Source organism: Salvelinus namaycush, chromosome 15, assembly GCF_016432855.1.
Source record: "Salvelinus namaycush isolate Seneca chromosome 15, SaNama_1.0, whole genome shotgun sequence".
Lineage (NCBI taxonomy): Eukaryota > Metazoa > Chordata > Actinopteri > Salmoniformes > Salmonidae > Salvelinus > Salvelinus namaycush.
In genome coordinates this window covers 12,031,386-12,055,329 of record NC_052321.1, presented here as the reverse complement: position 1 = coordinate 12,055,329, position 23,944 = coordinate 12,031,386, and the positions used below count along the sequence as shown (strand labels likewise).

General features: G+C 43.2%; 1 protein-coding gene across 3 annotated transcripts; it reads right to left on the bottom strand.

Annotated features, from left to right (window-relative positions):
* Positions 1 to 1,085: 1,085 nt before the first annotated feature.
* On the bottom strand, positions 1,086 to 15,390 carry LOC120060193 (zinc finger protein 395-like). Of its 3 annotated transcripts, none has more exons than XM_039009330.1 (10): positions 15,042 to 15,390; positions 9,101 to 9,330; positions 7,752 to 7,972; positions 7,539 to 7,639; positions 7,017 to 7,219; positions 6,775 to 6,875; positions 6,331 to 6,607; positions 5,998 to 6,084; positions 4,293 to 4,411; positions 1,086 to 4,049 (listed from the first exon to the last, which is right to left on the bottom strand). In XM_039009330.1, the coding sequence occupies exons 2-10, from the start codon at positions 9,293 to 9,295 to the stop codon at positions 3,938 to 3,940; spliced, it is 1,416 nt and encodes a 471-aa protein (XP_038865258.1). In that variant the 5' UTR covers positions 9,296 to 9,330; positions 15,042 to 15,390; the 3' UTR covers positions 1,086 to 3,937. The 3 variants fall into 3 exon arrangements, with proteins under 3 accessions (XP_038865258.1, XP_038865255.1, XP_038865256.1); XM_039009327.1 differs by having other exon boundaries at positions 7,017 to 7,222; positions 15,042 to 15,389; XM_039009328.1 differs by lacking the exon at positions 15,042 to 15,390 and adding an exon at positions 12,078 to 12,176 and having other exon boundaries at positions 7,017 to 7,222.
* Between the last annotated feature and the right edge of the window lie 8,554 nt (positions 15,391 to 23,944).

Genomic DNA, 23,944 nt, shown 5'->3' with positions numbered 1-23,944 from the left:
ATGACTATCTTATATAATATAATATATATTATAACAAAATCTCAGTATTAGGTTTGTGGATGGCTTGTAACCTATTCACATCTTCAGAACTATTCTCCAAACTTCAATTTCAACCCTGGCTACTATAATTTGGAGCAAAACATCACAATTAACTGTTACTACTGCGTAAGACTTAAATTATATATCCATGCTCATGTACCAATGATCTGTTGGCAAAACTAATGTTCTGACTTGAGAATGAACCTTGGAATGTGTTTTTTGAAGCAGACGCAGATGTAGCCTAGGTCTATTCAATCAGTTCAAGTGTTAACCAGCGATAGCAGACATCTGCATAGTGCATGTTTTGACGGTGTTGGAGGTGGAACTGCATTGGAGCTGTCAAATCGGTGAGCAACTGCTCTTGCCATCCTTGTCACCAAGCCACACCCGCCCCACTAGTGTTAAAAGTTAAGATCGAGAAAGTGTAGGCCATGGTTCCCCAACTGGCGGCCCAACAATTACTTTTTTTAAATTAACATAAAAGACAAAAAACAGCAGCAAATCAGCTCCAAGTGATTTAAATTTAGGAAATCTGTTCCAAACTATTCCCACACATAGATATGTGATCATATACAAATGTAAGAAACGTTTGAAATTATGTTTTAGTCAAACGTTATATCTGTTTGGGCTTCTTGCAGTCAATTTGCAGTTTTCAAATTATTTGTAATTATGTTCAGGCCCCCAGACCATCCGCTCAAGAAAAGAAAAAAATAATCAGCCCGCGACTGCTCCGTACAGCCAATGGCAATGTCCGCTTTAGGATGAATGCCAGGAGCCGCTTGTGGAGTTGGCATCTCTGACACAGTTCCACCTCCAACACCACCAAAACATTGAATAGAGACCCTTCTGTACGTATGAACAGTGGTCTGAGTTATTACGTGAAACCATTTTGTTGTGCAGCATAAAACCTGTAAATAGCAGAAATTTTACATATCAATAAAGATAGTTTACTATTTGTTTTGTGGCTTGTTATGCAGCAAATGATTCGGTGTCTTGAGGTGTTTTGTTCCAACGTTCTAGAATGTTCACGAGACAATGACATCTTGTATGAATCCCACAATGCTCCATTTATTAAACAAAAATGTCCACACCAATAATGTCTTGTATAATAACAATAAAAGTCCTCTCTTGATCAAATAAAATATCTGTATAGATGCAGGCTCACAACTCAACATGGAAAGGTGTATAACTTTACATCTAAATTGAGGCCAAGATTTGAAAAAGGAGAATAAAAACAAGACTACTAGAGACAGGCTTAATCCTTATCAAGCATATTTCAACATCAAAAAGACCAAAACATTCCAGATTCCATATAAAAATAGTGCATCATAATAAAACAATTACTTTATTCAAAGGTAATGTCTTTCTCCAGGTACAGTACATACACGTAACTGCCAAAATAAAGGAACCACCAACAAAGTGTCTTATAGGGTGTTGGGCCACCACAAGCCGCCAGAACAGCGCCAATACACCTTGACATACATTCTACATGTGTCTGGAACTCAGAGGGATGCGGCACCATTCCATCATGGTGTTTTGTTGACGGTGGTGGAAAACGCTGTCTCAGGCGATGCTCCAGAATCTCCCATAATTATTCAATTGGTTTAAAATCTGGTGACTGAGAGACACACACACACACTTTAAACCCTCTATGCACCTTTAAGATCCCTCTTTCAAAGTCACTGAGATCTCCTCTTCTAGCCATGGTAGCCAAAACAATGGGAAACTGGGCATTTTATACATGACCCTAAGCATGATGGGATGTTAATTGTTTAACTCAGGAACGACACCTTTGTGGAAGCATCTGATTTCAATATACTTTGTATCCCTCATTTACTCAAGTGTTTCCATTATTTTGGCAGTTACCTATACATAACACAATATATAACTGTTTTTTGCTTCTGTGGATTCATTGGCTTACTGCAAGGAAACATTAGTTGTTTTTTTTATGAGTAGAAACACATAGTTTCAATAAACAAGCATTCAAGCATTTTGGGTTTTAACATATGAAACATCTGTTTATGCATGTTAATTTACAATAAGTGGCAGAGTGACAAGGGTTCAGGGCCACAATGCCCTTGAGCAGCATATCATTCTAGATAAGCACTTAGCCATGTAAATGTTTTCAGACTCAATCCTGGCACCATATTTTAGTTCTTATTATTGGCACCACGTGGCACATTCCACATCAAACCTGGAACCTCGATAACATCATTCAGTTAGTGTCTCAGCAGTACTGAGGCTGGTACTGGAGTGTTGGATAGCCAAGCATATGGCAAGTGTATGGAGATAGATTCCTGACAAAATATATTTATACAAATGGCTCATTTTATTACAACGATGTGAGTAGGAGACCAAAGCTGCCAATGACCTCCATGTTTTAAAGGGAACCAATACTTTCATGTCCTATTCTGTCATAGTGTCTCTTTAATTATAGACTAGTGCTCTGAAATGATATCCGTTAGCATAACCAAAGTCTGTTACGAGGCTATATTATAGACTATTTCTGGTGTAACTAAGAAGACTTTAAGGCATACCAGAAAGGATAGCTACCGTAGCTGCTAACAACAAGGATGAGATACTGGGTCCTTAACTTTAACAGTTGGTTACATCGTGCTCAGAGAAGTGAAATTCTGATTGGTCTAGAGTATGTGAATTGATTCCTATATCCCACATGGTAATTCTTGGCGGAACATTGTATTTAACACACCTTAGAAAAACGACAAGTTGCAAAATATAGACAACATTGCTGGATAATATAACGAAACACAATACAAATTAACATATTTGACATCGCCCCAAAATATTTTTTGGTTCCCTTAAAAAAGCCAACAAAAAAAAAAGCTACATACAAGTTTGCAGGAATAAATGGCTTATAACATCAGACAGGTTGGGCTAATGACTCCCAAATCTGCATTTTACTTCTCCTCCAATCCATTCTCAATGTTTAGGACACAACTTCCTGGTTACCGACCAGCGCTTGGTAGATCATGAGCAGATGGAATCCTATAGGTCAAGGGGGCTTCTCTCAGCCAATCTGTGCACTATATGCAATTGACAAGAGCTGGTATAAATGAAACTCAATACTTTATAACAAATAAATGAGCAAGTTGACAGCAACTCTTCTCTGACATGGTAACAAGCATGCTATTTACAGGATCTAAGTATTTTGTGAAGCTTCACCTCTGTCACATAGGGCTCCCTCCTAGTATCACTTTACTTTCTTCTCCTTGCCATCATTGTCCACTGCATACACAGACAGGAAGCCAAAGCCTGATGGATCGGTTAACCTTTGTATCATACAGATCTGTTTTTGCCCAGGCGTTTGGAAGTTAGGTTAATTTACAGATCAGATATTCTGCTCAGCACCTGCCTGGCTCAGGCCCACAATTGGCAACAGGCAGCAAGCCTTGTTTCCAAGCCAAGTTATGGACGGCATGATGTCATAGATCTATAGACATCCCCTATATAGCTGCTGGGTATAGAAGAGCTGCTGTTTATAAGTTATAGCCAAAGATTTGGAAGAGAGGATCACATTCCACTTCCTTTATAGCCCCTCCCTGGGCAGGAAGACAGGGGAACTGAGATGCAAAACTATGCTTCTGGTAAAGGTCATAGGTTACCAGTCATAGGTAATTTAGCTGCCTGCCCCCCACAGAGTTCACCATGAGCACCAACGCACAAGAACCCGAAGTTGTCAAAGACATGAACAAAATTCATAAAACTTTTAGTAAAGTGGTAAAAATGACCAAAAAGTTTTTTTTAAAGAAAGAAATAAACACCAACGTACATGGTGCTCCACTGGTTGACCCCCAGATCTTTCCTCAGTCTTCACTCGAAGAGGTGACTGCTCCATCTTTCTTTCTCTCGCTCTTCATCCCTCTCTTCTGTGAGGGGTTCAGTCGAGGAAGCGCTGGCAGGCTTTCTTCCAGCGACAGGCGGTGCACCACTGGTCCCGGTGCTCAATGCCGTACACCTTACGGCACTTCTTCGCCTCGCCACGGATCCTCCTATAGATAGAAAGGGAGGGAGGGTAAGAGAGGGGAAGTCAATTTACAGTAAATGTAATGAAAGGAAATGGAGAGAGAGACATAAGTAAGGAGATGCATAGATAAGAGTGAGGAAAAGACAGAAAAATCAGAGAGCGGCGAGAAGGGAAATTACTGTAGACTCAGATTGACTGAGGCAGATATGAAGGACATTATGTGCATTAAAATGTTATCAATAGTGATACATTAGTAATAGTATCTCACCTTGTGGACCAGTGGCTGCGTTGGGGAGAGGTGCTGACAGGGTGTGGTCTGATGGGGGCACTGTGCTGCTGCAGCCACTGTTCTCCCACACTGACTGACCTCACACGGAACGACGCACCCTGGTGGACAGAGGGGGAAACAGGTGAGAAGCAGTGCATAGAAAAACAACAGAACATACACATTATGACTGCCTTTGTTATGGGTGATGAAGAGCAGAATGTCTAATCCCATCCTTTCAAAAGGCTTCTTTCCCACATCTCCTCTCCTTTACCTCCACTGATGGGAAAGGAACTGCAGATGAGGGGAGGAGACAAGGACAGCCACTATAAATAAGTGTAAACTCAGTTTTTGGTAATTGGTTAGAGACTACTAACTAATCTGTCTAATTTTATACAAATAACCCACAACTGAATTGAAGATAGATTTCTCAGCACAACATACAGCCCTAAAGGAAAATAAGTAAACTAATAAAATAAATGACAACATATTGCATTTGATGTTGCCATCTCTCACAATACTGCAAGGTCCAGCAAAACAACACTGATGAAAGCAAGGAAAATCTTCATCCACTATTTTAGCATTCATGCAATGTGTATTTAGATTACAGTAAACTGAACGATCCATGTTAACTGCTGAAACGGCATCAGCATTGATTTCTCTTTGTGTGCACTTCTGCAGACTACTGCAGTGGCTTGATCACGCCAGTGTCCACGTGTTGTTACAAATAAATTACCTGCAGTTTCTACTACATATCGATAGGTGGCAGTGTTGTAGCACCAGCTAACGAGAGACTATGGGCCAGTGGAGACAAAGGCAGCCAGTTCAGCGATGGAAAGAAAATATGATCAAATCAACAGGGGATTAGCTGGTAAATATCCATGACACTATTGGCAGTATAGCAGCTCTGGAAACAGGGCACTAAATCTATCCTAGAAAACAAATGATGTTTTTCCCTGATGGACTGAATTCAATTCCCCAAACACATACTGGCAGAGGCTCTGTATGGGAAATGTTTCTGCAAATATTCCACTTTTAAAAGCAAGTATGTGATGAATTCAAAACGCTTGGATATATGGACAATTCTGTGTTCAAAGGGCAAAAATATGTTGAATTCTACCAGTGAAAATAGCATATACCTGGACATACAGCATGAACAGCAGTTGTACAGTAGATTCTTAACTGAGTGTTTATAAATCAATTATCTACAGGGAATTTCCCTTGAGATTCTCCTATTGGATTCTGCAGTGAGGGTTGCGTTCAAGAGCCCCAGGAGTCAGGGTTGTGTTGATTGTCATTTCATTGGTGTAGTCTGTTGTCCAGCTCCTTTACAAACACTTTTCTCTAGGCACATTTGATTTAGCTCAGCCGGGGTGTGGGATCGGCGGGGTTTGCACATTCGAGACCATTCATTTAGTCCTAAAGTGCAAACTCTACCCACCCAGTGCTTCAGGCAAGTTTACCTGTCTTGGGTGGGGGGTTGAGGTAGGTGTGGTACAATGGCAAGTTTACCTGTCTTGGGTGGGGGGTTGAGGTAGGTGTGGTACAATGGCAAGTTTACCTGTCTTGGGTGGGGGGTTGAGGTAGGTGTGGTACAATGGCATGTTTACCTGTCTTGGGTGGGGGGTTGAGGTAGGTGTGGTACAATGGTATGTTTACCTGTCTTGGGTGGGGGGTTGAGGTAGGTGTGGTACAATGGCAAGTTTACCTGTCTTGGGTGGGGGGTTGAGGTAGGTGTGGTACAATGGCATGAGTAGGAGACCGAGACAGGTGGAGCCACCACCTGGACTGGAACCTTCAGAGATAAATAAAGTGATCAATGATTGCGATCAGGTAGGATCATAAAATGCAAAATATGAAACAATAGGCTATATAACCACATTTGCAAACTCTGTTTGCAATAGGTGCTCATAGCATGTATTATTATGTATTATGTATTTAACTCAAGAAACACACTTGTTTTCCACTTTTCATGCCCAGTGTGCAGAACAGAGATAACTTAGACATGAATAGCAGTTAGGGCAGTTGTCCTAGTGCTTACCTGGTAGGAGTGCTCAGAGTGGACCTGCCAGAAGAAGTCCGGGGTGGAGGGGGCAGACTGGCTGAGCTGGGGGCTCACTTCTGTGGGGGAGTCTCCTCCAGCTCCTGGTCCTACGCCAGCGGGAGAGGGGCTGGGGGGGGAGGTGCAGGCCAGCCATGGGGTGCTGGGGGTAGAGACCCCTAGAGGTCGGGTGAGAGGCCGCGGCTCCCGCTGATGTATCTCTGTGTAGTAGAAGTCCTCCTCGCTGCAGGAGCAACGCTCATGCTCACTGACTTGGCTGAGGGAAAACACGTGGTTTTACAGTGCATAGATTAATGCAACAGTTGTTTTCTTGTGCCACTAGTAGAAGCACTGTCACATCATCTGATAATAAAAGTTAAGACTGTATAATGTCAACGGACGCAATTTTTGCACCAAAGATCAGTCTCATCCCTAGACACTTACCCCAGGTGCAGGGTACGGATGTGACGTTTAATCCCAACGACAGACTTCAGAATCTTCCCACAGTTGGGCCACAGACACCTGTAGGCCACCTTCACTGAGTTCTGAAAGGAAACAAGTTCACAGGTAAGCAAGGCTGATGGAACATTAAATCAAGAACAAGTAGCTGATTGCCAGTAAATTCTGTCACATATTGCCACATTGGTCAATTTTAGCAAGGCTGTCCCCGTGACTACCCAACTCACCCTGCGTTTCCGTGGTGCTGGCTCATCAAACAGCACCTGCTCCATGTCCAATCCCTCATCAGGGGGCACGGCCAGGCTGTGACCCTCTGTTTCTGTGATTGTTGGAGAGGGGGCCGGGCTTCCGTAGCCATGGTCACAGCTCCAGTAGCCACTACTGCCGCTGTCTGAGAGTTCCCCGCCTCCACACTCCATACCAGCAGAACCTGCTGTACACATACACACATTAGTAACTTATCCAGAAGTCACTTACAGTGCATACATTTTCGTACTGGTCCCCTATGGGAATCGAACCTACAATCGTGGCGTTGCTAGTAATATGCTCTACCAACTGAGGCACACACACACACACACACACACACACACACACACACACACACACACACACACACACACACACACACACACACACACACACACACACACACACACACCTTACTAGAGCTGCAATGGTTGACAAAAACTGGACAGGAAAAATATAACCAAGAGCTTATCACTCAATCAATTATTCTGTCAATGAATTACCTGTGACTGTGTCTCTCTGAGGAGGGCTCGGGACCAGAGGGCTGCAGGACAGGCTGGTCAGAACCAGGGCTGCCATCATCTCATCCATAGACTCCGCACTCCTGTAGCAGGGAGAACGATAAGGTATAGAGAGAGAGACACAATGACAGGGGAATGCATACCCTGCTCCAGTTAACACACAAATTACACCCACACACACTACACTACACTTACCTCCTGGGCACATCGATGCAGGAGGACATTTGGTGTGGTCTGCCTGTGCCCTGTGTCGTAGTAGAAGGTGGAGGCGGGACGGTGGGGCAGGTCCATACGTCCTCTAGTTTCCTCAGGACATGCTGTCCCAGGACAGGCAGTAGGAGAGCCACCTCATTATCCACATGGTTGTGTTGCTCCACTACCCCTGTGCACTCACGCCCTCCACACAACACATACACCTAAAGAGAGAGGGAGAGGTTAGCGACAGAAGTGTAATTGAGGGAGGAAACGGGTGGGAGTGATATAGATGTACAAGGATGGAGGGAGAGAGACAGAGAGAGTCCTAAACAGAGAGTACACAGTGGCAGAATACCTGACCCCTGTGACTGACCCAAAATCCTTGACTATGTACAGACTCAGTGAGCATTGCCTTGCTATTGAGAGGTCGTTATAGGCAGACCTGGCTCTCAAGAGAAGACAGGATATGTGCCCATTGTCAACAAAATTGGTGGAAACTGAGCTGCACTTCCTAACCTGTATGAACACAGACACATATTTCCCTCAGATCACACAGACCCACAAAGAATTTGAGACCTTGACAAGGAATATATCCACAAGCGTTTCAATGTTCATTGTCTTTACTTGCAGACTCCAAAATAAAGGTGTACAGCCATGTAGAAATGGTAGAAAACAGAAGTGATATACCCATCATGAGGTAGTGTCACGTTAACAATGTACCGACTCTGGGTAAAGGTCACAGTCAACACATGTCCATAATAACAACGCTCCCATGAATAGTAATAATACTATACTGCAGTTAAGTACACCACATATTCAGTAGGAATGATTTGTATAGTGTCCACACTATAACAAAATCCAACATTGATAAGCTCCCATATCTGTTTGGCAAAATACCACAATACGCAATCATAGCAGCAAGATTTGTGGCCCGTTGCCATGAGAAAACAGCAACCAATGTTTACTGTTCATTTCTAAAAGTTTTTTGTTGTTGACGTTGTTAAATTATCCTCTCACTTTTGTTTATTTTGCTTGCTTTGGCAATGTAAACATATTTCCCATACCAATAAAGCCCCTTTGAATTGAGAGAGAGCGAGAAAAAGCAAGAGAGTGTGATAGAGATGTACAACGATGGAGAGAGAGATGTACAATGACAAGTCAAACAGAACAAGTCAGGGTTAGTGCAAAGATAGGGGGAGAGTAAGAGAGACAGATATAAAAAGACAGACAGCGATACCTCGAGGAAAGAGGGAATTCATTAAAACAATCTGAATTTGAATTAGAGAGTGACAGACAGATTGTCGGTGTTCTCTCAAGCATGACATGTAACTTAAGAATGTCTCCCTCACCTTCTGTCCAGGAAGTAGTTTGTTGTTGAATCTGCTGAGATGCTGGGGCCCTGGTGATCCCATGGTTGGGCCCCCCACACCCCCCTCAGGGTCCCCATGACCCCCTGTCTCCAATGTGCTCTCCATGGAGGGGCAGGAGGTACACACCAACGCCCCTAATGGGGAACGTTTCCCCAGACGACTCTTAGGTAACATGGTTGGCAGTAACAATGTCTGTAGACTCAGAAAATCTATTGGGAACACAGACAGAGACAGAAAGACGAAACAGGAGTAGAGTTTGGGTTAAGTTACTGTAGTAGGAGAGAACTGATTCTGCCTCAGAAATCATGCTGTGTTACATTCTGAGAAATGCACTCTGGTTGTCATTGGTATTCATTTTTCCATTTCAAAAGATCTTAGAAGTGCACATGTTTATGAACTTCAAGGTTTAGCTGTAGAACTACAGTCCAGATCAAACTAATGAATCTCACAAGCCCTTTGCCCCAAACATATTTTTGGGTACACTTAATCTCTTTTACAGTCAAATGCCATTGCAGTGGCAATGAGGATTGAGAAATTGACCATCTGCTTTCAACACATTACAGAAAAAATTCTGTGTGCTCACTTTGCGATTGTATTTCATGTTTTGAAGCTCTATAAAGTTAACTTTATTGACATAGTCATATCCATACAGATGCATGTGTGGATGACAGCTCAGCCATTCTGCCATGAATGTTGATGGATTGATTAAGTGTGTGGGGAGGGCATTCCTGGTAGCTCATCAATTACATAATTGGTCTTCATCAGCACTTGAATGAACACCCGTCTTAGACCAAAATCTACCCCCTCCCCACCTTCTCCCCCTAAACTCTCTTGGTTGAAATTGCATCAGATGACCATATCCCCCAACCCTATCCTTGACAATTAGATAAAAAACACATCTGACACCAAATCAGTGGGTAGGAGGTGACTTCTTTCTACACCATCCAACTATATACTATGGTGTGTGGTGGCTTGGGATCAGCTGGCTTCCGCAGATAGAGTTACAACACAAATATTTACCCATGACCTATTTTGGAGCCCTTCTCTATTTCGGACACTTGAGACATTTTACCAGATGCTCTTATCCAGAGCAACTTACAGTAGTGAGTGCATACATTTGAATTCATTCGCACTTTTCCCCTGTGGGAATCTAAACCCACAACCCTGGCATTGCAAGCGCCATGCTCTACCACCTGAGCGCCATGCTCTACCACCTGAGCGCCATGCTCTACCACCAGAGCGCCATGCTCTACCACCAGAGCGCCATGCTCTACCACCTGAGCGCCATGCTCTACCACCTGAGCGCCATGCTCTACCACCTGAGCGCCATGCTCTACCACCTGAGCGCCATGCTCTACCACCTGAGCGCCATGCTCTACAACCTGAGCCACAAGGTTTGCCTTGACCTTTACAGAGAGCTCGTTGCTGGTTAAACCTCCTACACACAGAGCTAAAGTTAGCTGACATTCAACATCCCAATGGAATGTGTAGGCCTACCTTAAGATACTATTACAATTACACAACAGTAGCCTGTGAATAGAATCTTCAAACCAGAAATATATTAATTCCAAAAGAGTGCCCTACTAATGACTCTTCATTTGTTAAAGTTGCATGTTCAAAAATAAACGATTATGACAAAATGCACAGGAAATGCGATAGAGGCAGGGCTTCAATAATAGTCTCCAATAATTTGAGGTGTGGGATTCTCCAAAAACATTCTCTCAATAATGAATTAACTCTTCTCCTGCAAAGTGATTCTACCTCTAATCCCATTAACTCATTCTACCATCAATCCCCCTGCCGGTCTCACATTGTCAATAGAAACATTCCGATGGGCATCAGTATATGGACGTCATCATGATAACTGATGCAATTCTGGAAACCAGAGAGCAAGACACAGTGAGTCACCCCTTCTAGAAAATATAGAAGAACAATTTACAGTTGGGAAAGATTTGGGGTGGACCAGATTTGCTCCGTTGAGTGGTCAAGGTCCATCATATCCTGTAATACCGATTAAAATCACATCAAAGAGAGAAGGGGGAAGTGTGTGTGTGTGTGTGTGTGTGCACATAAGCAACAACAACGCGACCAGAGAAGCCAAAGGCTGAGTATGAGAGAGAAAGGGGGCAGGTAAGGTTCTCTCCATCCCCTTCTTGATTCCAGTAATGTTTGACTCACTTGTGTAATGGTGAACCAACCTGATGGTAACAGAATTTCCTTTGATTTCACAACATTGGCCCTCTGTGTAACAGTAGCTCGCTGCTGTACGTAGAGGCATACTATAGCCACCAGTCACAGGTGGCACTAACTCTATACCAGGAATACAGGGACAAATAACACGTCCTATAAGGGGTAAAGGGGATACCTCGTCAGTTGCACAACTGAATGCAATTCAGATGAACCATCAAACAGGCAAAGCTTCAATACAGGACTAAGATTGAATCCTACTACACCGGCGCTGACGGATATGGCAGGGCTTGCAAACTATTACAGACTACAAAGAGAAACCCAGCCACGAGCCTACCAGATGGGCTAAATGCCTTTTATGCTCGCTTCGAGGAAAGCAACACTGAAGCATGCATGAGAGCAAAAGCTGTTCTGGGTGACTGTGTGATCACGCTCTCCGTAGCCGATGTGAGCAAGACCTTTAAACCGGTCAACAGTCACAAGGCGGGGCCAGACGGATTACCAGGGCGCGGACTCAATAGCATGCGCGGACCAACTGGCAAGTGTCTTCACTGACATTTTCAACCTCTCCCTGACCAAGTCTGTAATACCCACACGTTTCAAGCAGACCACCATAGTCCCTGTGCCCAAGAAAGCAAAGTTAACCTTCGTAAATGACGACTACCCAGTAGCACTCACGTCTGTAGCTATGAAGTGCTTTAAAAGGCTGGTCTTGGCTCACATCAACACCATCATCCCGGAAACCCTAGACCCACTCAAATTCACATACCGCCCCAACAGATGATGCAACCTCAATCGCACTCCACGCCGCCATTTCCCACCTAGACAAAAGGAACACCCATGTGAGAATGCTGTTCATTGACTACAGCTTAGTGTAACACCATCGTGCCCACAAAGCTCATCACTAAGCTAAGGACCCTGGGACTAAACACCTCCCTCTGCAACTGGATCGCTGCACAACTATTTACAGGTCTCTCCAGATGTTCAATCGGGTTCAAGTTCGGGCTGGACCACTCAAGAACATTCAGAGACTTGTGCCAAAGCCACTCCTGTCTTGTAGTGGCTGTGTGCTTAGGGTCATTGTCCTGTTGGAAGGTGACCCTTCGCACCAGTCTGAGGTCCTGAGTGCTCTGGAGCAGGTTCATCAAATATCTCCATACTTTGCCCTGTTCACCTTTTCTTCGATCCTGACAAATCTCCAAGTCCCTGCCTCTGAAAAACATCCCCACAGCATGATGCTGATACCACCATGCTTCACCGTAGGGATGGTGCCAGGTTTCCTCCAGATGTGAAGCTTGGCATTCAGGCCAAAGAGTTCACGCTTGGCTTCATCAGACCAGAAAATCTTGTTTCTCATGGTCAGAGTTCTTTAGGTGCCTTTTGGCAAACTCTAAGCGGGCTGTCATGTGCCTTTTACTGAGGAGTGGCTTCCGTCTGGCCACTCTATCATAAAGGCCTGATTGGTGGAGTGCTGCAGAGATGGTTGTCCTTCTGGAAGGTTCTCCATCTCCAGAGGAACTCTGAAGCTCTGTCAGAGTGACAATTGGGTTCCTTGTCACCTCCCTGACAAAGGCCTTTCTCCCCCGATTGCTCAGTTTGGCCGGGCGGCCAGCTCTAGGAAGAGTCTTGGTGGTTCCAAACTTCCTCCATTTAAGAATGATGGAGGCCGCTGTGTTCTTGGGGACCTTCAATCCTGCAGAATTTTTGGGGTACCCTTCCCCAGATCTGTGCCTCAACATAATCCTGTCTCAGAGCTCTACGGACAATTCCTTCAACCTCATGGCTTGGTTTTTCTCTGACATGCACTGTCAACTGTGGGACCTTATATAGACACGTGTGTGCCTTTCCAAATCATGTACAATCAATTGAATTTACCACAGGATGCACTTGAGCTCAATTTTGTGTCTCATAACAAAGGGTCTGAATACTTATGTAAATAAGACGTATTGTTTTGTTGTTGACATTTGCAAAGATTTCTAAATACCTATTTTGGGTTTGTCATTACAGGGTATTGTGTGGAGATGGATTAAAATAAATAAAAAGTGTCATACATTTTGGAATAAGGCTGTAACGTAACAAAATGTGTAAAAAGTCAAGGGGTCTGAATACTTCCCGAATGAACTGTATTTTACACGCATGCCTTTTATTTTCCTCCATAAGTAAAAAGCAGGAAATGCATCACCTATGCCTCTTCTGCCATTCATTCCTATATAGCACCACAGTGGAGGTGTCATAATACCCATAAAACCTAGTGGTCAAACAGGGAAGTGGTTCTAATCATTTTTCCACCATTACATTTTTCCCATAGGAGATTTTAGAAACACATGAAATAAGGACTGCATTTCGTATAGGCTTACCCTGACGTGCTGTTTTGATAACCATGTAAATCTCTCTCGGACAAGGCGACATAAATATATTCGACTGCATTTACTCTCAGATTCAAAAATGCTAATTAGCATCAAAATAGACATCATGCAAAACTACAAATCCCTGCAAGCTCCTGCACCTCATCTCTAGCTGACACCTTTGCTAACAGGTATTGTGTCTATTTAAAACTTGCACAAAAGACTGGTCACAGAATTGTCCATTTAAAGAAATGTAGCCAATGTATTTATTACTACATTTAGCTAACATTAGAGATTCTTACTTTTGCCTTGATTGGCAGTCTATTCCAGATCATCATGGCATTTGTAGTTCTTTATGATAGGCTAATTATCTGCTATTGTGGCTTTCATTTTCGAAGGGGGGGGGGGGGGGGGGGGTGGGGGTAAATACAGACAAATATTGATCAAAATCACATTGTCCTAGAGATTTACACGGTTATCAAAACATCACGCAAGGGTAATTCTACACAAAACACAGCCCTTATTTTAAGTGTTTCTAAAATCCACTATGGGAAATATGAATGGTGGGAAAACAATTGGAACCATATCCCTGTTTGACCACTAGGTTATGGGTATTATGACTCACTGTGGTACTCTAAGACTGGTTTGGATTTCTCCCCGACCAAAATAGCTGCCATTCTCAGAACATTCTAGAACTTGAGGCTCTATGACATAGCTGTCCACCCCCTTATCGGTAGAAAGTAGTATAACCACGCATGTCCGCACTAAAACTGTACATTTCTCTTACCAAAAATAGACCATGAAAACACCATCATTGCAGTAAAATGATCACTACGACACTTAATCTAGATAATTTAGTGTAATGCATGATTTATTTTTAATTCGTTTGATTTTATTATCTTTATTCTTATTCTTACTGGTTTCCCAATAATAGGATCATGTTGGATGTTGTTTTAAAATAAATTAGTTCTATAAGGTTGTCACAAAGGATCTATGCACACAAGATATTTTAGGATGCAAAACATCACGTTTACAGCCTATATTCTGCAGCTCATGCTTTGTAATAAAAATGTAATATAAGGCATTGATTGCTTCATTGAACAATGACTGATAGCCCACAAATAACAAGCGTCTGCATTGACTGGGTCCTAATATTATTTGCAACTTCACAGTTGATAAATATGGTCATATAAAAAGTAGCCTCAATGCATTTTGCAGCGATAAGAACATGTATTTTTTTCTTCATGTTTACAATACAAATATGCACTTAAAATCCGAACCTTATGCACTGCATAAGGAATCTACTAACATGTTGAAAAGCATGCATCCTAAACAGCACTTTTCCTTGAGAAAACCCCCCAAAGTTTCAATGGGTACAGTGCACTTACCTCTGCCAATATTCAACACACCAGCTTCCTTAAAGCTCGCTTTAACCGGCTGTAACTTGAAATGATGTTTTCCCTGCCTGAAAAAGGGTTGTATGCTGGTTATATCCAAACCCGGTATGGATTAAGGGGCAGGATTGGAATGGAGCTTTTCTTCTGCGAAAACATTATCAAGTAAATACCATACATACACGGTACTCGGACGTAAATAACCGTCTACTTGACATTTTTGACTCAACTGAATAGATACATCAGTGGCAGTTAAACAGTTTTAGCGTGAAAATATAGCTGTAGGTGTCAAGTTTTGTTAAAAAGGAATGAAATACACGTCCGGGTTTTCTTTAATCTGTTTTCAGCGGGTTTTCAGGTCTTGTAGTAAACAAGCTAACCATGTGGTAAGGATGTCAGCGTTCATTGGGCAAACCCTGTTTTTCTAGACACACGCCCCACAAAGCCCACTTGTTTACAGTAGCTTGGATTTGGGCTTTGCTTGAGTGGAGCTCACAATGGACGTACAGTAACTCAACTAGGTTACATTGTTGTATGCATGCTGCAGAAAGCAAACAGCTACATTGAAAGTTGCAACATTGTAACGTTGCTCATCATTTCAGTGCAAGTTTAAAACTTTGTCACATTGCTTCAGTGCAAGTTTGTCATAGGCTAAGATAGGGAATTTGGTGAAGTTCGAAATTAATTATTATAATAAATGTTATATACTGTTATTTCTATTAGGCCTATGTTTGCCATTTCATACCCATCTGCAACATTAACAATGTTGCTACTGTAATGTCACAGCTCAATTCTAATCTCACCATTAATCAGCATTTGACTAAACCAGTCAGATGAGATTCGCTGTGTGACTTACACAGTAGCCTATGCAATCCACACTGCCTTTGTTTACACTAATTATAAGGTGTTGGCTCTCGTTTTCTTGAAGTGAAAAACAACAGGTATGTGGATGGCTTGTGTGGGCAGGGCGTCCCCTATACAGCACTTTACATCAGTGGTTCTCAAACATTTCCTCAGGGACCCCTGACATTTCACCTGGTTCATTTCATTAAGGGCTTGATGATTAGTTGACAAGTTGAATCAGGTGTGCTAGCTCTAGAATAGAATAGGTCGAATACATGGAACGGCTGAGGGTCCCCAAGGAGACGTTTGAGAACCACTGGTGTACATAAAATAGATCAGTGGTTTCTTAAACCTCTCCTCAGGGACCCAAAGCCATTCCCTGTATTTTATCTCTTCCAGAACTTGCACACCTGATTCAACTTGCGAACTAATCATCAGCCCTAGGTGAATCACAAGCATTTCGCTACACTCACATTAACATCTGCTAACCATGTGTAGGTGACCAATAAAATTGGATTTGAATCGGGTGAGCTAGTTGAGGGCTACAACAGAGGAAGAGGCCAAGCAAGAGGATTTACTCCCCCAAAAATGTGTGTGTGAAATAAGCCCCTTTTGTATGGATGTCTATGAGAAAGTGTAGAGATAGGTGGGTCTTATTTGATCTATTGTTAGAGCGGTCACTTGACTATCTTGTCAATATAATCGAAAATCTTTGGCTACAACAAAATTGTGAAACGTCTGGGGTTCCCCGATGAGAGGTTTCAGAACCACATAGATAGTGTGCAGCTATAAAAATGAAGGACCAGGGACGCTGTTTTAATCTAATTTGTTTTCACATTCCGTGAATATTGGCGAGAGGAGATGTGACGACATCCCCATGCCGTTGCAGAATACCGATTTTAGCCTAACGGTCTGGCTCGAGAGATAGTAGTTCGTCATTTTATAGCTATTACTGCATGGGGAGCTCGTGCTGTACGTGTGGGCGAGCGTCTGGTCGACCAGGCAGATATATACACGCGCGCACACACACACATTGAAAAGCTGCACGTAGAGAGCGTACAACACGTCGTCCTTGGTGTGTGGGGGTGGGTGAATCAGTGGCGCTCTAAAGAATGTTGTTGCGAAATAGGCCTCTGGTCCACTGACCCAGATACAGCCTAGTTAGTTTATAGTTAGTTACTCAGTTCATGGGCTCCCTTCTCAGCTTTCACACTTGCATATAAATGTATCCGACTGGCAACTAACTTACCCCGTCTCAATCCTGTGAAAATAAGGGCACCATTACCTGTAAAAAAAAAGCATAGGCTATTCACTGCAGCAAATCAGTTTAATGTTATTGTACCTCCCTCTCTCAATTAAAGGTCTTAATTGGCATGGGAAAAATATGTTTACATTGCCAAAGCAAGTGAAATAAAAAATGAACAGTTAACATTACACTCACAAAAGTTTCAAAATTAAAGAGACATTTCAAATGTCATTTTATGGCTATATACTGTGTTGTAACAATGTGCAAATAGTTAAAGTACAAATGGGAAAATAAATAAACATATAGGTTGTATTTACAATGGTGTTTGTTCTTCCCTGGTTGCCCTTTTCTTATGTCAACAGGTCACAAATCTTGCTGCTGTGATGGCACACTAGTATTTCTCCCAATAGATATGGGAGTTTATCAAAATTGAATTTGTTTTTGAAATCTTTGTGGGTCTGTGAAATTTGAGGGAAACATGTATCTCTAATACGGTCATACACTACCATTCAAAATTCTGTGGTCATTTCCATGTTTTTGAAAGAAAAACAAAAATGTTGTCCATTAAAATAACACCAAATTGCTCAGAAATACAGTGTAGACATTGTTAATGTTGTAAATGACTATTGTAGCTGGAAACGGCTGATTTTTAAGGGAATATCTACATAGACATACAGAGGGACATTATCAGCAACCATCACTCCTGTGTTCCAATGGCACGTTGTGTTAGCTAATACAAGATTATCCTTTTAAAAGGCTACCTGATCATCAGAAAACCCTTTAGCAATTATGTTAGCACAGCTGAAAACTGTTGTCTGATTAAAGAAGCAATAAAACGGGCCTTCCTTAGACTAGTTGAGTATCTGGAGCATCAGCATTTGTGGGTTCGATTACAGGCTCAAAATGGCCAGAAACAAAGAACTTTCTTCTAAAACTCATCAGTCTATTCTTGTTCTGAGAAATGAAGGCTATTCCATGCGAGAAATTGCCAAGAAACTGAAGATCTCGTACATCGCTGTGTACTACTCCCCTCACAGAACAGCGCAAACTAGAACCAGAATAGAAAGAGGAGTGGGTGAACAACTGAGCAAGAGGACAAGTACATTACAATGTCTAGTTTGAGAAACAGACTCCTCACAAGTCCTCAACTGGCAGCTTCATTAAATAGTGCCCGCAAAACACCAGTCTCAACGTCAACAGTGAAGAGGCAACTCCGGGATGCTGGCCTTCTAGGCAGAGTTCCTCTGTCTAGTGTTTGTGTTATTTTGCCCATCTTAATCTTTTATTTTTATTGGCCAGTCTGAGATATGGCTTTTTCTTTGCTACTCTGCCTAGAAGGCCAGCATCCCGGAGTCACCTCTTCCGTTTCCAGCTACAATAGTAATTTACAACATTAATTAACAATGTCAACACTGTATTTCTGATCAATTTGATGTCATTTTAATGGACAGAAAATGTGCTTTTCTTTCAAAAACAATGACATTTCTAAGTGACTCCAAACCTTTGAACGTTAGTGTACATTTGGCCGGAGGTTAGGAAGTGCAGCTCAGTTTCCACCTCATTTTGTGGGCAGTGTGGACATAGCCTGTCTTCTCTTGAGTTCCAGGTCTGTCTACTGTGGCCTCTCTCAATAGCAAGGCTATGCTCACTGAGTCTGTACATAGTCAAAGCTTTCATTAATTTTGGGTCACCCACAGTGGTCAGGTATTCTGACCTCTCTGTTAAAGGCCAAATTGCATTCTAGTTTGCTCTGTTTTTTTGTTAATTCTTTCCAATGTGTCAGTAATGATCTTTTTGTTTTCTCGTGATTTGGTTGGGTCTAGTTGTGTTGCTGTCCTGGGGCTCTGTGGTGTCTGTTTGTATTTGTGAACAGAGCCCCAGGAGCAACTTGCTTAGGGGACTCTTCTCCAGGTTCATCTCTCTGTAGGGGATGGCTTTGTTATGTAAGGTTTGGGAATCGCTTCCTTTTAGGTGGTTGTAGAATTTAACTGCTCTTTTCTGGATTTTGATCATTAGCAGGTATCGTCCTAATTCTGCTCTGCATGCATGATTTGGTGTTTTACGTTGTACACTGAAGATATTTTAGCAGAATTCTGCATGTAGAGTCTCAATTTGGTCTTTGTCCCATTTTGTGAATTCTTGGTTGGTGAGCGGACCCCAGACCTCACAACCATAAAGGGCAATGGGTTCTATAACTGATTCAAGTATTTTTAGCCAGGTCCTAATTGGTATATCAAGTTTTATGTTCCTTTTGATGGCATAGAATGCCCTTCTTGCCTTGTCTCTCAGATCGTTCACAGCTTTGTGGAAGTTACCTGGGGCGCTGATGTTTAGGCTAGGGTATATATCGTTTTTGTGTGCTCTAGGTCAACAGTGTCTGGATGGAATTTATATTTGTGTTCACACACTCACTCACTCACTCACTCACTCACTCACTCACTCACTCACAAACAAACACATACACTCACACTGCTCCTTCACACACTGCTGACAAGTCACAAGACAAAATCCCCTTCTCACCATGTAATGCTCTTGCCACTGATTGCAACAGATATTGGAACCGCACCCAGTGAATTTCAGAATGTCAAGACAGTGACCTCAATGCCAACAGGTGATAATGAGTAATGTTTTTTTAAAGGCTGGGTCATGACGTTAGATTAGTGTAATACTGTGAATATCAGCATTTCAGGAAGTCATTCACATGTTTTTAGTCAGCAAAGAAATGAGAGGCCTTACTTTACCTCAGCCCTTAATACAAAGGCCTATGCCAGATGGCATGAATACTAATCATGACAACTAACAATGCCAACAATGTTAAAAATGTATAAATTCTGCGGTTACAAACTGACTTTAACTATCTCGTCAGGGCTTACCAAACATAAATACAGATAGAGACTAAGTGGCCATTGTGAGAGATTCCATTAAAAATATATATTCAGTGTTGTTGACTGTACTTTTCATGAACCCTTCAAAGTATACAAAAATTACTTAAGGCATTGACTAAATCTGAACCCCTTCTATGTGCATTAAACTATCAAATGTTATTTGAGACATAATGGAAAGGCCTTTGTCATCTCAATGCTTGGGGATATAGCCTCTGTGAGCCCAGCCCAACACACTATTCATAAAATGTAGCCTAATGTTTGATCCAAAGTCAAGGGTACAGCTGCTGTATCTGCCTACCGGTATACAGTTGCACTTTGCTACAGGGTGGGCATATTAGCAGCTCAGGTTTAGCCAAAGACAAATTGAGAGGTGAAACTAGAGTGCACATGGGTGATTTGAGATGCTGGTATCAGTATGGTTACAGCTCTATGAGTCCAGTTGGCAATCTGCGAGGCATCTTGAGTGGAGAGTTACCTATGAGGCGTCAAAACACACCTGTAAATTAATAATCACCTACAACAAACACTTTCTATGGATACTTTGAATAAGTGATTTAGAGATTTAGTTTTTTGTTTGTTTTCTGTTTTTGCTTTTGATCTACTTGCCCCAATAGAGACAAGAAGGTTGTAGAATTGTCACGACTTCCGCCGAAGTTGGTCCCTCTCCTTGTTCGGGTGGCGTTCGGCGGTCGAAGTCACCGACCTTCTAGCCATCGCTGATCCTCTTTTCATTTTCCTTTGGTTTTGTCTTGTCTTCCATCACACCTGGTTCCAATCCCATCAATTACATGTTGTGTATTTAACCCTCTGTTCCCCCTCATGTCCTTGTCGGTGATTGTTTATTGTAAGTGCTTGTGCACATTTTTCCTGGTGTGCGTTGGGTTATGTACCCATTTATTTTATTATTCTGTTTTCCGGTGGGTTTTGTTAATAAACTGCGCCGTTGGAAACACAGTTATTTCTGTCCTGCGTCTGACTTCTCTGCCGCCAGTTCGCACCCCTTACAAGAATGTTGTACACAACAATGATGGTGTGTGTTTGTGTGTGTGTGCATGTGTGCGTGCACTTGTGTGAAAGCCCGAAAGACACACACACATAGAGAAAGAAAGACCGAGAGATACAGAAAGAGAGAGACACAGAGAGAGAGAGATACACACAGAGAGACATACACAGATATCTGTGTATCTCTCTCTCTGTGTATCTCTCTCTCTCTGTGTGTGTATCTCTCTCTTTCTGTATCTCTCTCTCTGTATGTGTATCTCTCTCTCTGTATCTCCCTCTCTCTGTGTGTATCTCTCTCTTTCTGGTATCTCTATCTCTCTCTCTGTATCTCTCTCTCTCTCTCTCTATGTGTGTGTGTGTGTGTATCTCTCTCTTTCTGTATCTCTCTCTCTCTATATATATATATCTTTGTATCTCTCTCTCTCTCTCTGTATGTGTGTGTATCTCTCTCTTTCTGTATCTCTCTATATATATATCTCTGTGTTTTTCTCTCTCTATATATATATATATATATATAGAGAGAGAGATATACACAGATATATACAGAAAGAGAGAGATACACAGAGAGAGCGAGAGATACACAGAGAGAGAGATACACAGAGAGAGAGAGAGAGAGAGAGAGATACACAGAGAGAGAGAGATACAGAAAGAGAGAGAAGCAAAAAATGTATAGGTAATCAAATTGTACAACTGAAGATCGACACAGGAGGAAAAGATTAACAGAGAGTGAGTTAAAAGACCAATCTTAATCGTGCTAGCTATCCAAATTCAAATCTGTCAGCTAGCTTACCGTCTAGCTCTAACTGTTTACTGGTGGTAACCATAGCAACATGGCCACTGAGGCAGCGCTAGCAGCGTTAGCAGCGACAGAATAGCAGCGACAGACTTTCCCCCCTTTTTTTTGAATATCCAGCAGAAATCAAATCAGAGAAGGGAAGAATCAATTTTAAACAAAGAATTCTGAGAGAGAACCCAGAAACGTTGTTTGCCGACTGCTCACAAAACAGGACTGTTACAAACCTGTTATTTTACACAGACCACACTACTGCCTGGCATACAGCTGTAACCAGGCATTTCAGCTATACCACAAAAAAAGGCATCTGCAAGGGAAGGCAAATCCACATTTTTGAGGACAGCGATAAGGACCAGGAAAACAGGTTTCTGACGGTAAACATGTATCATACTGTCATGGTCCAGGGCAGTGAGGCTGCACTCAGCTCTGTTGTGCAGGACTTCCCCACCCTAACGAAGATAGCGGAAAGCAAAAAAGAAAATGATAGCACCCCGATCTCTCCCCTCACCTCAGGCACCCCAATAGCAGGACCATCCTCCCCCCTGCCTGCCTGCCTACAACCACCAGGGCCAAGACCACACTACCATCAGCGTGTTGAGAGACAGGCTGGCTCTGTTAGAGGTATGGGTTACTGAGCTGAAGGAGCAGCCCCCCAGCTACACCACCACCAGCCCAGACACAGAGCTTCTACAGGACCAGATCAACCAGTGCAGGACCCAGCTGAAGAACTCTGTCCAGGAGCTGAGAGAGAGCCTTACCACAGCTCTTGAGGAGGTAAAGGCCACCATGAGGAGAGAGCTGGTGCAGGTAAAGGAGGAGATGGAAAAAGAGTTGTCTGTCATCAAGAGGGTGCTACAGCACAGAGAACAGACTGTAGACACTCCCAGAGAGAAGCTGCAACCCCTCACCACCCCTACCACCCCCACTGATCCACCTTTACCCACAACCCTCCCCCAAACTGACAACACTTTACCCACACCCCCAGGCAACAAGGAGACTCACATGGGGACACCTACTACAGAGAGAAGCTCTCTGGCCCCCCCTGACACACCCCCACACACCCCTCCATGTACACAGGCCCTGTGTACTCCAGCCCCAGACCGTAAACGCACTAATCTGGTAAAACCCACTGAGGTGGCCATCCTCATTGACTCAAATGAGAAATTCATCCAAGAAGATAAACTCTTCCCCCAACACAAGGTGTGCAAAATATGGTGCTCAAAAACACAGGATGCACTCCACATCCTGTCCCAGCCTGACTTTGGCACACCAGGCCACATTATTATTCACACCGGCACCAACAACCTGCGAGAGGAGCAGGAGAGAGTAGGCAGCCTGGTCAACAGAGTAGCAGAGAGGGCCTCTGAGCGGTTCCCCAACTCCCACATCACCATCTCCACTCTGCTGCCTCGCGAAGACTTTCATCCCCGTACCATTCAGAAAGTCAACGCTGACATCACCAGTGGGTGTGGCCTACTCCCGAACGTGCACGTTGCTCACCACCCAACAATCAACCCAGAGCATCTGCACGACCACTCCCACCTGAGGAAGCAGACAGTAGGGATGTTTGCCAAGTCTCTAAAGGACGTGGCACTTGGTAGACAAACACCCCATGCCGCACTGGACAGAGGACCACCCAGAGACCCCTACCAGACCACTGCACCAAAAAGGAGCCCCAGGCCCCTTCAATGCCCCACCAGACCCAGCGCACTCCACAGGCCCCACCCACCACCAGAGCATCACCGCTTCCATCGGCTTAGCCAGACCGGACCGGGCCCAGCCTACTACCCCGCACCAGACCACCACCCCTACCAGACCAGAGAGGAAGCCCCACAGCCCAGAACTGGCCCTCCACCACTCCACAGGGCCCAACAGCAGGACCAGCGCAGCTACGCAGAGGTCGTCAGAGGACAGGAGAACCCTGTAGGATTAAGTGAGATTAAACAGCTCCTCCAATACATCTGCACTAAACTGCACTAAACACACACGGACGCATGCACACACACACACACACACACACACACACACACACACACACACACACACACACACACACACACACACACACACACACACACACACACACACACCTATTGTACTAGAATTTACTTGTTCAATGAATAGGAAT